This window comes from Notechis scutatus, chromosome 2, assembly GCF_049901735.1.
Source record: "Notechis scutatus isolate UNSWTSFEM ecotype Mainland chromosome 2, rNotScu1.2, whole genome shotgun sequence".
NCBI classification, from domain to species: Eukaryota; Metazoa; Chordata; class Lepidosauria; order Squamata; family Elapidae; genus Notechis; species Notechis scutatus.
In genome coordinates this window covers 5,987,706-6,003,453 of record NC_142010.1, presented here as the reverse complement: position 1 = coordinate 6,003,453, position 15,748 = coordinate 5,987,706, and the positions used below count along the sequence as shown (strand labels likewise).

At 45.1% G+C, this 15,748-nt stretch overlaps 2 protein-coding genes across 2 annotated transcripts in view; one reads left to right on the top strand and one right to left on the bottom strand.

Moving 5' to 3' along the window:
- The first annotated feature begins 3,502 nt into the window (after window positions 1-3,502).
- Window positions 3,503-12,353, top strand: LOC113424933 (vesicle-trafficking protein SEC22b-B-like). Its single transcript, XM_026686863.2, has 5 exons — window positions 3,503-3,728; window positions 5,954-6,063; window positions 7,465-7,625; window positions 9,681-9,827; window positions 11,214-12,353. The coding sequence occupies exons 1-5, from the start codon at window positions 3,654-3,656 to the stop codon at window positions 11,369-11,371; spliced, it is 651 nt and encodes a 216-aa protein (XP_026542648.1). The 5' UTR covers window positions 3,503-3,653; the 3' UTR covers window positions 11,372-12,353.
- Window positions 12,354-13,368: 1,015 nt separating this feature from the next.
- Window positions 13,369-15,748, bottom strand: part of NOTCH4 (notch receptor 4) — a 93,083-nt gene continuing 90,703 nt past the window's right edge. Inside the window, exon 26 of the mRNA XM_087953349.1 lies at window positions 13,369-14,466. Within this exon, the coding sequence (XP_087809475.1) occupies window positions 14,119-14,466 (348 nt within the window). The 3' untranslated portion in view covers window positions 13,369-14,118. The remainder of the gene's footprint in view (window positions 14,467-15,748) is intronic.

The window sequence follows — 15,748 nt, the reverse complement described above, 5'->3', positions numbered from 1 at the left end:
AGTCAGCAGAAGTAGCCAGCAGTAGTGCACTCTAACCACTGCGCCACTGTAGCTCATTATAATAGGCAAAACTCTTAAATCTAAATTATTTAAATTTTTTACAAGACCACCCATCTCACAGTGTAGGTAGCCCTCAATTTAGGACTGGTTGCTTAGCAATTACTATGGACCACCCAAAAGGTATTAAGATCTGGATCCAGCCCCCGGGGGCCTTGAGTTTGACACCCCTGGTCTAGACTCTTCTTAAAAAGTTGTTAAAGGGAATGGTTGGAAGGAAAACCTATCTGGTTCAGTTCCAAGCTGGGAGAAAGATGCTGGAAACAACAGAGAGTCCGATTGGAAAGAAAGTTTATTTATAACAGAACCACACACACACAAAGACAGAGTGCAGTTCTGGGTCAGCTGAACAAATGGCTGAGTGAGTGGATGAATTTTCATAGGTGTCATCAGGGGTGGGATTCTACCAATTCGCACCTATTCGCTAGAACCTGTTGTTAACATTCTAAGCAGTTTGGAGAACCGGTTGTTAGAAGAAATTACTGGCCTAATCCTGTAAGGAAGGCAGGAAGGAAACATTCTGGTGTTGCTTACAGAAACTGCCTCTCCGTTAACCCTTATTACATTCTTGGCAGGACTAGACTTCCTGTCTCAGGAACTTCTCTGGAGGTTTTTTTCCCTTCCTTTGCTGGTACTTTGCTTGTGTGGAGTGACCATTCAAAGTTACAATGGCACTGAAAAAAGTGACTTATTACCGTTTTTCACACTTATGACTGTTGCAGCATCCCCACAGTCATGAGAGGCCAGGTGAGGAGATGGTGCCTCGATGTGAGTGATATTGAGTTGGCCACGCCCAGCCAATAACATGACCACCAAGCCACGTCCACCCAGTCACATGACTACCAAGCCACGGCCATCAATTAAACCACGCCCACAGAACCGGTTATAAAAAAATTGAATCCCATGTGAGTTTTGCCGTGCCTTCACGCCTGGAATTCTTGCTCCTGCCCTGCCAAACTAATTACCTCGGTTTGGCTTGATTGGACTTAAACTTACAGTTTGTGTTGACCATGTATTGGACTTGATTCTCTGCAGTCAAAGGCTGTTCCTGGGAGATTTTTTCTCCAGCCAGAAGGTAACCTGGACATTGGGGGCAAAGTTGGAGCTAATAAAGGGACTCCTGCTGATTATCTGACTGTGTTGTCTTTGTGCTACGCCCCAGATCATCACAATAGGTTTCTGTGAGTTTGAAGTTTGGACTGTTCTGGGTGTGTGTGCAAGGAAGGGGCTTGTGTTCTGAAGAGTGTTAGGCAATTCCTATTGCGGCTAATGCCTTTTGTCCTGTGTTGGATCTTGGGTCAGGGGCTCCTTTCTAATCCCATCCCTCTGCTTTTGTTAGCTGTCAAACTTTGCTGAAAGGCGTTTCGAAATATCCTATGGATGTCTGCCTGCAGTATTTGCTTTGCTTATGAGTGGAGCCATCTAGATAGCTGTCTTCCACTTTCAATAAGCTCTTTATCTCCTTAAGTGCTGGCATCTGCTGTGGGCTGCTCTCTGCCTTCAAGAGCATGTTTCTGCCTTTGGGGAAATAGAATATTCTGCCTTTTTGAATATTTCCCCCCAAATTTCCATTCTTCTGCGGATGGGTGGGCTTCCCACAGTATCAAGCATTAATTTCTTGACAATATTCTTGATACACAATCAGAAAGGTTAAAATTTGCTGGTCTTTGCCTTCTTTTTTTAAAAATATTTTTTATTGTTTACAACTATAAGTTTCAGTGCAACTGTTTTGGCATTACTCTGCCATATATACAAAAATATTACTAAACCATTAACATTCATATTATTGATACAGTATTTTCATTCTAGTAGATCTATTCCTCCTAGCTATTTTTGTTCCGATCTTCCCCTTTTTTTTTGCAGCCATTGATAAAACTTCTTCCAAGTATCATAGTATTCTGATTCCCCCTTATTTTTGAGTTCTAAAGTTAATCTATCAGATTCTGCACAAGTCATTATTTTCCTTATTATTTCTCTTTCTGCTAGTATATTTTCATTTGCCCAGTATTCTCGCCCCCTGTCAATACATGTGTTATTAGATATGTTATACCTTTATAACATATATGTAACTTTCTGTCATTATTCCTTAAAACAAAACATTCTGGCTTAAATTGAGTATGTAATTAGGTAGTTAGGACTGCAGAAAAAACAATTACTACCAACCTGCCTTCCATCGACCTGTATACTGCAGGTCAAAACAGAGGGCTGTGAAAATATTTACAGACCCCTCCCATCCCGGACATAAACTGTTTCAACTCCTTCCCTCAAAACGACGCTATAGAGCGCTGCACACCAGAACAACTAGACATCAGAACAGTTTTTCCCCCGAATGCCATCACTCTGCTAAACAACTAATTTCCATAACACTGTCCAACTATTACAAAGTCTGCACTACTATTACTATTAATCTTCTCATCACTCCTTATCACCCATCCCCTCCCACTTGTGACTGTATGACTGTAACTTTGTCACTTGTACCCTTATGATCTATATGGACTGTTTCCAAGTATGATTTGATTGCTTATTGTACCCTATGACTATCATTAAGTGTTGTACCTGATGATTCTTGACTTTTGACGAATGTATCTTTTTTTTTAATGTACACTGAGAGCATTTGCACCAAGACAAATTACTTGTGTGTCCAAAAACACTTGGCCAATAAAGAATTCTATTCTATTCTATTCTATTCTATTCTATTCTATTCTATTCTATTCTATTCTATTCTAATGTTCTCCCACCATTTGCTCCACCCATGTCTGTATCAGTCTCCAATATTTCCTGGCAGTGGTTTCATGTCCACCACATGTGGGTAGAATGTACCTGAGGTCTTTGCCTTCTTTTGAAAAGCTAAGAAAGCTATAGCACAGCTCGTACATTTATTTACCAAACAATCCAGGATGTGTGTGTGTGTGTGTGTGTGTATTACAACGTGGCTCTCCCTCTGCCCTGGGGGGGGCGAAGGAGAGTGTTCTACAAGTGGGATTGTGACGTCACAAACGGAAGGTTCCTTTTTCTTTTCTTTTCTTTCCTTTTCTTTTCTCTTCTTTTCTTTTCAACTTGAAGGTTTCGCTCTACCGCGAAGCCGGCTCGAGTTCTAAAAAAGCGAAAGCGGCGAATAAATGGCGGCTCCCTGGCCCCTCCGCCCCAGCAAGACCCACGAGCAAAACTTTTCCGCGCGCGATGAAAAAAAAACCCGATGCTCCCTCCCACCCACCCCCTCAGGGCCGGGTGTTTTCCACGGGTCTCGTGAACCGCGGCGTCCACCCGAGGCTCCTCCAAAGGCTGCTCCGCTTTTCCAACAACCCTCCCCCCACAAACACCCACAAGTACACACACCCGGACAACTTCGCACAAGTAAAACTTCTCGCCTGGCTCGCTCCGCCCCCCCCCCCGCCTCCTCCTTTCCGCCCGGGCCGGATCAGCCACGTCAGCGGGAGACTTAAGTCCCGACTGCAAGACTTCTGCGAGGGACGGAGGCGAGGAAGAGAGGAACTGGCGGGGGTGGGGATCCGGGACACTGCACCCCCCACCTACCCCGCGCGCCCTGGGCTGAAGAAGACCCTCATTTCTAGCCCCCCTTTTTTCCTCCCGCCGGCATGGTTCTGCTGACTATGATCAGCCGTGTCCAAGACGGGCTGCTTTTGGCTGCCTCCATGCAAGAAACGGAGCAGGTAAACGGAGGGGGGGGGAGGGGGGAGAAGAGGGCAGGGACATCTTAACAGTATTTATGGGCTCCCCTGGCACAGCAGTGTACTGGGACCCCCTACGTTTGGGGGCGGGAGGAAGTGGGGTTGGACTAGATGACCTACAAGGTCCCTTCCAACTCAAGGTCCCTTCCGACTCTGTTAATCGGCAAAAGTACTCAACAGGAATAAAAAAGGTCAATGGTCGATGAAACGAAACATATCTTTTTAAAAAAAAAAAATTATTGGCACTTCCTGCAAATAAATATGTGTTTATTTTATTTATTTGATTTGTCAGTCGCTTACAAAATAAGAGGTATAGGTATAAACATGAGTAAGAATACAGAAAATGGGTACGATTAAATGGGGACAGTAGGACAGGGGCAGGAGGCACGATGGTGCCCTTATGGACGCCCCTTAAATACGTTGCTGTGTTTATATGATACAAGGTGCGTTGAAGGGTTAACATACACAGATGAGGAAGGGTCCCCTATGGGGCCCACGGGAAAGGGCCCATCAGGCCCATGTGTTAAGGCAGCCCTGGAAGAGTCCTGCACCCCCACCACGACTCTAGCAACCCCCCCCATTGTTCAGCTGCCTCAAGTTGTAGAGCAGAGGTCTCCAACCTTGGCAACTTTAAGACTTGTGGACTTCAACTCCCAGAATTCCTCAGCCAGCTTAAAGCTTAAAGTCTTAAAGTTGCCAAGGTTGGAGACCCCTCTTCTAGATCAGGGGTCACCAGCCTTTGGGTCCTCAGGGACCACCAAACTCATAATATTAAATCCCAGGGAACCACTAATATGAATTTTGACTGACGGTAGCTTGCTGATGTTTTCCCAGGGTTTCTGCAGAAAGCAGCAGAGACTCTGGGAAAATCCCCAAAAAAAAGTCTGCAGGAAAATTCCCCACTCCATTTTCTTACTGATCGATCATTCTTTATTTAGGATCGCAGGATACCGTCTCCAGCTCCGTTCTCAGGGGAAGAGAGAGAGAGAGAGACTTTTGGCTTCATGCAAGGAAAGCAGCAGAAGCAGCAGAAGTCTTTCTTTCTCTCCCCCAAACTCCGCCAGAAATGAGTCTTTGTGAGACTTCTTGTGATGGCGCAGCCTCTTGGAACAGGATGCCTTGCAGGGTCCCAAAGACTCATTTCTGGCGGAGTTTGGGGGAGAGAAAGACTTTTGCTGCTTTCCTTGCGTGCAGCCAAAAGCAGAAAAAGAAAGAAGCAGAAAGAAGCAGCCTGGTGGCCAGGTCAGGCATGTGGGGCGAGTGGGGCAAGTTCCCTCCCTCCACCCTTTCCCCCCTCCCCTCACTACCTCATGTTGTTCGCAATGCAAGTGACGCAAGCTTTGTGTTCCCGTGTGCCATGTAGGCGGCGTAGTCTTGTGTTCCCGCGCAGCCTGGATTAATTGCTTTGGGGGTGACATTTCTCTGCAGATTACCAAAATTTTCTCACGGACCACCAGTGGTCCCCGGCCCACTGGTTGGCGGCCACTGTTCTAGAGGGCACCTGCAATTTGCTTAAGACTCACTGTTTTAAGAAAGACAGGTGACAGTTTTTATCGGAGAGAATGGATGGGTTTCTCCGGCGGTTTTATTTGGTTTTTAAAGCTCATTCTGAAGCGAGTAAAGGCGGCTTTACGAGCCTTGGGAAAACAATGCGCTTGGTTTTATTTAGATATCTGTCCCCCCTCTCCTTCCCCCTCCCCGTCTCGTCCTTGCTATTTTATTTGCTGGGAATTTGGGGGTTACCCTTCGCCCACCCTTAGGCAGAGTTTGCGGGAATACCAGGAGAATAGCAAAGGGCATTTTATTCCTGGCATGTTTTCACGGCTTAGATTTCTCTTATGGACCAAGCAAAGAGGACCTTGCTTTTCCTGGCTAAGTGCAGGAGGATGTCCCTGACTTACAACCAGGGCGTCTAAATGCAGATAACCCTCAACGTACGACTACAGTTGAGCCTGTATTTTTTTGTTGTTAAGTGAGACATTGAAGTTTGCCACCATCGTACCCCCTTTCTTGCTCCAGTTATGTGAATCGCTGCACTGCAAAAGCAGAGTTTGTCGTTTTCCCTCCATCACTTAGGTTGGGTGAGATTACCGTAGGATTCTCCGACCGGCTTCTGTCCGCCCCGTTGGGAGGGGTTACAATCTCTACTCTGGCTTTTTGAATGACAAACTTTTTCCTCCTCCCCCCCCCATCCCTTTTACCTGAAGTCAAATCGGAACTTGCAAGAATATCACAATCAAGCCAAACAGCTTTTCCGAAAACTTGGGGATCATTCGCCAAACCGATGTTCTCTGCAGGCTGGAACGATGACTTTTCAGTAAGTTTTTTTTCCGATTCGTAAGTGAGGTGGAGAAGAAGATGATGGATTAAATTTAGATGCCATCCCTCTAGGGGGTGGGCTTCAAAGGTTTTAGCAATGGGTTCTCTGCCCGGTTGCTGGGTGGGCGTGGCCTACCGGAACTTCCGGGAGGCCAGTTTTTCGTCTTCCCCAGGCTCCCAAGGCTTTCCTCAAGCCTCTGGGACAGCGAAAACTGGCTCCCCCGGGCTCCAGAGGCTCTCTGGGGGCCGGAAACGGGCCCATTTCCAGACTTCTGGAACTTCCGGGAGGCCCCTTTTTCCCCCTCCCCAAGCCTCCACGCAGGCCCTGCACTTACCTGGCATCCAAAACGGGTTGTGTGGATACAGACATCACTATGGGTGTTTGCTACCTTCAAACGAAAAGCTCCAGATGTTTTGGACATGTGTGTGGACATAATGATATGTGACACAATGGTGCTTGTCCAAAAGGGATGGGACATCTATCACGAGTGGTGTGACACACACACACACACACACACACACACACACATTCACCCTGAGATATGTTGAGGCACCGACAAATAATTTACAGGTGTGTGGAGTGTCAGCGTTCCAGCAAACCTGTCAGCTTTGGAAGCCATATTCCATGCTGCCATAGAGCGGTGATGGCACAGAGCCATTTGTGCCAGCACGCGAGCCGCAGGCAAACTTACCTCACTATGCATGCGTGGGCCTCACAGCTGATTTTTCGGCTGGTTTGAGGCCTTTTTCAGTATTTCCGGAAATACCGGAAGTGATGAAATGGGCCTATTATTCGTCCTGAAAAGCCTGCAGAGTCTTCCCTCAAGCTTCTAGAGGCCGAAAAAGGCCTCAAACCGGCCAAAAATCAGCTGTGAGGTGCAGTGCAGATAAGGGGGCGGCGGGGGGGTTGCACGCACATGTGCAGGTGCATTGCCTTCTGGTTGCTGGCACACGAGCGCACAAGTGCGCACATAATTTTTGGCACAGGAGCCCAAAAAAGTTAGCCACCACTGCCATAGATCATATGCACAGGGAAGCGTATATGAATTCTTGTAAATTATTGTCTCCAAGTATCTCAAACTTGCTTTTCCAAAAGTCAAGTAGACTTTCTTGCTTTTTTTCCTTGAAAACGTTTTGCTTCTCATCCAAAAAAGCTTCTTCAGTTCTTCAAACAACTGAAGAAGCTTGTTGGATGAGAAGCAAAACATTTTCAAGGGGAAACCCCCCCCCCCACAAAAAAAAGTCCAGTTGCCTTTTGGAAAAGCAACTTTGGGGCAAGATTGAGTATCTCCATGGACTGTTTCTAAACCTACGTGCAGATTTACTTCTCAAATCACACCCCTTTTTCTTCTCGTTTCCTCTTAATTTCTGCTTAATTTCTCTTAATTTTTCCCTACAGTTACCTGATCAGCCAGGGGATTTGTTACCTGACGCTCTGCGAAGCTCACTATTCCAAGACATTGGCCTTCTCCTTTCTGGAGGAACTGCAAACGGAATTCTGGGAACTTTATGGGAAGAAAATCTCATCGGTGTCCCGGCCTTACGCCTTCATTGAGTTTGGTAGGTGGAAAGGTGAATCGCTTTCTGACAAGGAATCCCATCGTAAAGAGGTCTGCAACATGGCATCTGTTGTGGTTCGACAGCAGCCTGTGCAGACGGCAGTGGAATTGGACAGTGGGAAGAAAGTAGACCAGTCCAGGAGTCCTGCGTCCGATGCAGAGATGGGGCCAGGACCATCTGGGAGTGGGTTGCTGACTCAGGAACCTCCAGAACAGCAGCAGTGAGGCAGAGGAACAAGGGGAGCCTGTTCCCAGTATGTGTGTGCGCAGAGCTGCTAGAAGTCAAGAGCAGCTAAGACAAAAGGGGCGACTCGGGAGTAAGGCTTGGAGGTGATTGCCCCTCCCATAAAGTATAAAGGAAGTGCAAAGATAGAGAAACCTTTGCAGGAAGCAAAGTCGTTCGCTCTGTTTGGATTAAACCTTGAAGCTCTGTGTGGACTTTGTGCTTCAGTTGGTTTTTTATAGTTACTTTGACACTTTAGTTGTTGGCAGCAATTCAAAGGAGAGAAAGGTTGGTGCTTATCTCGAGGGACTGTTTGGGACTCATTACAGGCTGGGAATGAACATAATTCCCAGCGTTGAAATAAAACAAAAGTTGTTTTAACTAAGCGTGTGCTTAATTACGGTTTCAGGAAGTCTTGGTCAGAAGAGCATCCCTGGGCATCAGGTTGTCTGCCCCCATCCTTAAAAGTCATCTGCAGAGATGCATGGGACACACAGGGCATCTCAAGTGCATGTACAGAGACGCATGGCGTGCAGGGGGATCACGCACGCATGTGTAGAGACATGGCGTGCACAGGGGTGGTTGCACGCATGCACAGGGGGTATGGGGGGGTTCCCCCACACGCATTGCCTTCTGGGTGCTGGCACATGAGCAATTTTTGGCACGGGAGCCCAAAAAGTTTAGCCACCACTGCTCTAAAAGATTATCTCTCCTCAGTTCCTGTGATTTTACTGTGTTGAATCAGAATTTCTCAAACTATATTTGCACAAAATTGGAGAAATGAAAAAATTCCGACAGAAGAGGAAATAATTAAGAAAATAATGGAATGTGCAGAAATGAGTAGATTAACAATGGCGATTAGAGAACAAGAAGAAAAAGACTATTATAAAATTTGGAAATCTATTTTATGAATGGTTGGATAGAAGAGTAAAGAATTGAATTATATAAGTATAGTATAACATATTGTTACTGATAAATAGATGAGTTAGATAGAATAAGAAAATGAACTTGAAATATATTATTGAAAGTTAAGGACTTAAAAGTTAAGGATAATAGAATAAGTGACAAATGTGATATAAAATATTGATAAGAACAATTATAAATATATACAAGTTAAATATGTATGATATTATTTTGTGCATGAAGAAATATGTACTCAACTAACACACTATGGAACAGAAAGAAGGTTTTATGTTTGTTTTTGTTGTGATAAAAATAAAAAACTTTTATTTAAAAAAAAAAGAATTTCTCAAACTGGTAACTTTAAGATGTGCGGACTTCAACTCCCAGAATTCCTCAGCCAGATCTTTAGGAGGGGGATAGATACCCTGGTGCCCAGAGAGGTCACGCTGCAGGCCTCTTTATGATGGGATCTATTGCCAGAAACAGGTCTTAAGTACTCTACCAGCGAAAATGGGCTCCCAAACTCCGTTTTTGGTTGCGACAGCCTCCTGCAACCCTGTGCCAGTGAAAATAACCTTCCCAAGCTCTGTTTTTGCTGGCAGAGGCATCACGGCCTGGTCTTTCACTGTTTCCAGGGCAGCGGGCCAAAACTGGCCGAGTTTGACACCCCTGGTTTACAGTTTTACTTCTTTTAATTTATATTGTTATTCTATTGCTAACACTGTCAGATTTTAGAAGCTTAAAAGTCTAACAAATGAAATGAGAATCCATTGCTCTTTGTGGTGACAGGAATGCAAGGTTGGATCAGGGCTGAGTAAGGAATCTCACGTGCCGTGGTGGGTTCGGAAGAGTTTGGGGTACCAGGTTGTAGAAGACTGATCTAGATGGAACAAAATGCTGAATATGAATTGTCTTATTTTTCCTTATCAGACATTTACATCCAGAAGCTGAAGAAATCCTACCTGGACACTTGGTCAAAGCGCCACCTAAGTAGCATCAATACGGAGCTCCAGGACGTTCAGAAGATCATGGTGACCAACATTGAAGAAGTCCTCCAAAGAGGGGAGACCTTATCAGGTAGAGGAGGGAGACCCACGGGAAGAGTATCTTGGCCATCTTTTTTTTTTAAACAAATTTTATTCAGTTTTTCACATAAAAACAAAAAGCTCTTTTTAGTGGGCAGCATATTTCCGGGTCATCACTTTTACATACAAATATGACAATAGTTATAGATTCATATATGCACACTTAATTCTATTATTATCTTTTCCATTCCAAACTTTCAGAAAGGAGAGAAACAAGCAATTTAATCCTAGTCTCTTAGATTAATCTCAACCCAAACATCCTTTCATTTCATTTCAATTATTTCAAATATAATCCTTTGATTTTTTTTTAAAAAAACAAAAAATAACAATATATGTTCGCCTAATAAAAAAAAAGTTACCAATGTCTCTCCTTCCTTTTAATAGTCTGTATTAGCTTATTAATTTAAATAGTTCTTTAATCTGTCATATTTTCTTTCCATCACACATTCTTTCTATAAATTCTAGATTAATACAAGTTTTAACACAAAAGAAAAAGAAACAAACATAGGTTTCCCCCCTTTTAGTGCTTTGAGCGTGACATCTCAGTGGTTAAAATATACCTTTATTCCCTCATCTTAATTCCCAATAAACCTTTATTTTTTAGTAGTTACAATAATAATCATTACATCTTTTCATCTGGATTCTGCAATATGCGTCACTTTCTTCAGTGCCGTTGTAACTTTGGTCACTAAATGAACTTGTCAACTCATAAAATATTTCTCTGGCTATTTTTAGAGTTGCCAACAGAAAGGGAAGGGGGAAAGGGGTTTGTTTGGAAACCAAAAGTACATTCCATAAATAGTTTTTCAGAGACAGTAACTAGTTGACTGAAGTTTCTGCCACGCAAAATTCTAACTGGAGAGCATGACTGATGACTCTTGGCTATGGATGTGTCCCATTGGAGAATATGAATTACGATACACCCAGGGGGTGGGGGGGAAACCAGGGTCAAGGGTGACAATGAATGATGTGCCTCAGAGTTGGCTACACCCAGGCAGTGCTGGGCATGTTAACTCCCAATAAATCCTTTTGAAGTTTTGGAAGTTTGGCTCCAGACTCATGATTTAATTGGGGTAACTGCTGGAATCCTGACAGTTTAAAGCCAAGGACTGCCCGTATTAGTTTTTATCTTTTGAATTGTCATTTAATTGTCATTTTGAATAAAATTACTATAAAAAAGAGGCCATCAAATTTGTTCTGAGGAGGCCATTCAAAATGGCTGACGCTTCTCTTGAACAGCTCCCTTTCTAAGCCTTGCCCCCCTTCCTCTTCCTCGAGCCCCCAGAAGTGGGGAACCCGCAGCATCTTTTCCTGGCAAGGATGAATAGGAGGACAACTGAGGCAATTGTGTTTTTCTTTCTTTTCTCTCTTTCTTCAGCTCTGGACTCCAAAGCCAGCAACTTGTCCACCCTCTCCAAGAAATACCGCCATGATGCCAAGTTCCTCAACAGCCGCTCCGCCTATGCCAAAGCTGCCGCCACTGGCCTCATCTTCATGGTGCTTCTGCTCTACGTCCGCTTCTGGTGGCTGGTGTGACCCAATCTGTCCTTCTTGTTTCCAAGGCCCTGGGTGACTTGGGCTTTTCCTTTGAGGAGAAACATGGAAATATCCCAAAAGTTCGCCCCTCGGGACGATGTTCCTGTTTTTTGGCATCACTCCCATTTGCCTGGTTGGCCTAGAACGGTAGCTGCAAGATGCTGAGTGGACCTACGACTATTTATAATGGGGGAAAAGCTGTCTTTCATAAGCCCCTGCCACAATAAATCTGTAGTTTTTGTGTGCATTTTTTTTAACATACTACAAGTCTCCCAGTGTGTGTTGCTGTCAGCATGCTGAGCCTTACAACCCTACAGCTAGATGTAAAATTTTCCTCCCATAATCCTCCCCAATATCTGAAACATTGAAACCTAGAAAACCGACGGCAGAAAAAGACCTAGCGGTCTGTCATGCCTCTGTTGGAGTCTGACTCCGAGGGAGAGATGGAACAGCTGACAGAGAGTGGGAGTGTGGCTCCGGTGGTTGTAGAGGAAACTGGGGAAGGGCACAGGCCAGATGGGCATTCAGAGGAAGATCCAGGCCCATCCCCTCTTCATCCTAGGGCACGCAGGGAGGAGCGGATAAGGGAGAAACATGAGTGGCGTGGTCTATGGGGGAGGAAGGGGCCCTGATCCCCTTAATGGGCTGCAGCTGGGAGGACTGGTTAAAAGGACATACTACACATGGCAAATGGGTTGGAAGCAAAGCGTGCATTCTTGTCGGAGCTTATCTGTGTTTTGGCTTCCTCCCAACTGTGGTTACTGCATTATCTGGTAGAAGTCTGCAATTAATCATCCTTGCCTGCCGTAGTAATTCCTTCAGTGTGGTTTGTGTTGTTGTTTTTTTATTTTGAATTAACTTTACTTTGGGTGCGGACTGCAGTTACTCCCTCCGTAAACTGTTTTCTTTAAGAGTTTGATATCCTGCAGAGAATAATTGGACGTTGGGGCCAAGTTGGAGGCATTAAAGGGACTTTCTTCTATTTTTGTGACTTGGTTATTCTTGTGTCATGCCCCGGGTCGTCACACGGTCCATTGAGTCTGCCCTTTTATCGATGTATTATTTTTATTTATTAAATTAAATATTATGTATTAAATTTATCAAAGAAGTACCCTGTGGTAAGATGGCCACCCAACTAACCACAGGGTAACACTTTGAGTTTGTTTGTTTTTCTTTTTAGCTTTTTAGCTTATTGTTTTTGATTGATTTTTTAAAAAATATTTTACTTGTTTTTATTTTAGTTTATATTATTGTATTTTTTTTGGATGATAAGACATGGGTTTGTCCCAAGCATGTTTAAACTCAGTTACTGATGATTGGCCCACTACTTCCCCTGGAAGTTAGTTCCAAACTTCCAGTCCTCTTTCTGTGACATAATACTTTCTAACATTACTACTGAACTTCCCTCCTGTCAGTTTGAGGTCATGCCCCCCCCCTGTTCTTGATTTATTGTTTAATATTGAAAATACTGCCTTCTAGAACTTTATTCGCACCCTTAATATATTTAAAGATTTCCATTATGTGTCGCCCCCTTTTCCCTCCTGTCCTCCAGGCTGTACATATTCAGTTCCTCCAAGCTCTCCTGATATGTGGCGTGTCTTCTTCCCTCAGACCTTCCACCATTTTGTCCCTCAGACCTTCCACCATTTTGTCCCTCAGACCTTCCACCATTTTTGTTGCCTGTCTCTGGACTCACTCAGTCTTATCAGAATCTTTTGTTAAGTGTGGTCTCCAGAACTGGACGCTTGAAGTCTGACTAAAACCCTATATAGCAGGATTAGGAGTGCCTTTTTCTTTCTCTAGTGATGCATCCCAGATACAACATCTCAAATGCAATTGCTATCTCTCTTGATAGCTTGCAAAAGGACGTTGGCATCCTGGTTTGTAAATTGGGAGATGGTGTAGTTATTACTGTGAAAACAGGTAAAAACTCCCACCTAAGGTGAAAGTGTCCACCTAAGGAATCTTGTATACAAATGAAATCACCAGGAACTGAATTCAGTTTGGAGGAAGTTATAACTTTACTTCATATCTGTGGGCTTTTGCACAATGAGTATAATCGGTAACAATATTCCATTCTTTAGAGAAGTCCACCTGACATGTTCTCAGTGGAAGGTGAGCTGAATTGCAAAACACTACATGGTGGAATTAACAAATCAGGAAAACAGTGGAAGGTTTCATCAGACCATCTTGGGATTATCCGTTCCCATCCCACACCTGCTTTTCATGACCTCCATATATATTGGACTTCAGCTTCTAGAATTCTCAGCAGCCTAAATTGCCAGGTTATTCAATCCTTCCCTGCAGAGAGACCAACTCTGAAGACAGCTGTAGGAAGACAGCCAAGTAAGCCTCAATGAGTTTGAAGAGACTTCCTCTCAAATCAATGGCTGTACGATGGTCTTTTCCATTCTCCCTGCCAGATGGGCTGAAATCCTACTTGCCAGGGCAACACATCTGGAAGATGTTCTGGGGAAGATCTAACAAGGTGGGATGACCTGCGCTCTATACGCATCGGGTTTTGTAAGATGACCTTAGGATCCAAGCCATGTTGCATCCCATGTGACAGCAGAAACATCTGGAGCTCTTTTGAGGTCACTTGCTGGAATGTCTTCATTTCTCCACACTGCCCTTGGATACTCCACCAATCCCAGCCACCGTCCTGCAAATTTCGCTGGGGAAAGCTATGTCCTTGGCCAAAGCTGTCATTGCTGACCCACAGGGGTCCTCACGCAGGGGGTGAGGATTCACTCCACCGCCTGCCCCATGGCCTCTTCTGGTGGGGTAGCCTCCTTAAAAGGTCCCTCGTTCTCTGGAACTGGAGCTAGCTGGGAAGGCTTGGGCGGGTATGGCCACCTGTGCAATTTGGAGGAAGGCTGTGGGCGAGGCCTATGTGGGGAAAGCTGGCCAGTCCCAGGAGGAAGGCAGGATCTGTCCAGGAGAGAGAGGATGTCGTGGTGCAAACGCTCCAGGGCCACGTCTTTGGGGAGGCGACCTGAATGGTTCCGTAGGTTCGGCTTGGCCCCGTGTTGTAGGAGAAGACAGGCCACTTGATAGCTTCCCTCACGGGCAGCCAGGAACAGAGGGGTCTGGGCCTGCAGACAGAGAGGGAAATGGGACCAAGAAGAATTAGGGGTGACATGATAGCAGTTTTCCAGTATTTGAGGGTCTGCCCCAAAGAAGAGGGGGTCAAATTGTTCTCCAAAGCACCAGAGGGCAAGACAAGAGAAATAATGGTTGGAAACTAATCAAAGAGCAAAGCAACCTGGAATGAAGGAGAAACTTAACGGTTAGGACAATTAACCAATGGAACAGCTTTGCCATCAGAAGTTGTAGAGGCTTCATCACTGGAGGCTTTTAAGAAGAGACTGGACCCGTGATGGCGAACCTATGGCACGCGTGCTAGAAGTGGCACGCAGAGCCCTCTCAGTGGGCACACGTGATATCGCCAGCTGCTCTTCTGGTTCCTGGTGCACACATGCACACCGGCCATCTGGTCTTCACGGGGGCCAGAGCACCGGAAATGGCCAAAACCTTGGCCAAAAAACAAGCTGTTTTTGAGCCATTTTCAGGCCATTTTTGTGCTGCTTTCAGGCTGTTTTTGGGGGGTCCTTTTCAGTTGGTTTTCTGGGCATTTTCAGCCTGGTTTCCAAGCCATTTTGGGGCCGTTTTCAGGACGTTTTTGGCCCGAAAATGCCCTGAAAATGGTCCAAAAACCGTCCCAAAATGCCCCCAAAACAGGCATGCATGCATCGGCCAGCTGGTCTTTGGTTTTCTAGCGTTCCAGCACACACACATGCACACATGTTCCAGTTTGGGCACTCGGTGCTGAAAAGGTTCGCCATCACTGGGACTAGACAGTCATTTGTCTGAAATGGTATAGGACAGGGGTGGGATTCAAATTTTTAACTACCGGTTCTGTGGTCGTGGCTTAGGTGGTGGGCTGGACATGGTTTGGTGGTCATGTTATTGGCTGGGCGTGACCAACTCAATATTACTCACATCGAGGCATGCATTTCCTCGCCTGGCCTCTCATGACTGTGGGGATGCTGCAACTGTTGTAAGTGTGAAAAATGGTCATAAGTCACTTTTTTCAGTGCCACTGTAACTTTGAATGGTCACTCCACACAAGCAAAGTACCAGCAAAGGAGGGGGAAAAAATTCCAGAGAAGTTCCAGAGACAGGAAGTCTAGTCCTGCCAAGAATGTAATAAGGGTTATCGGAGAGGCAGTTTCTGTAAGCAACACCAGAATGTTTCCTTCCTGCCTTCCTTACAGGATTAGGCCAGTAATTTCTTCTAGCAACCGGTTCGCCGAACTGTTTAGAATGTTAACAACCGGTTCTAGCGAATAGGTGCGAACTGGTAGAATCCCACCC

Coding starts and splice junctions, on each gene's coding strand:
- LOC113424933 (XM_026686863.2), top strand. CDS start 3,654: ATGGTTCTGCTGACTATGATCAGCCGTGTCCAAGACGGGCTGCTTTTG. Junction 6,064..7,464: donor GCTGGAACGATGACTTTTCA/GTAAGTTTTTTT, acceptor TTTTCCCTACAG/TTACCTGATCAGCCAGGGGA. Junction 9,828..11,213: donor AAGAGGGGAGACCTTATCAG/GTAGAGGAGGGA, acceptor CTCTTTCTTCAG/CTCTGGACTCCAAAGCCAGC.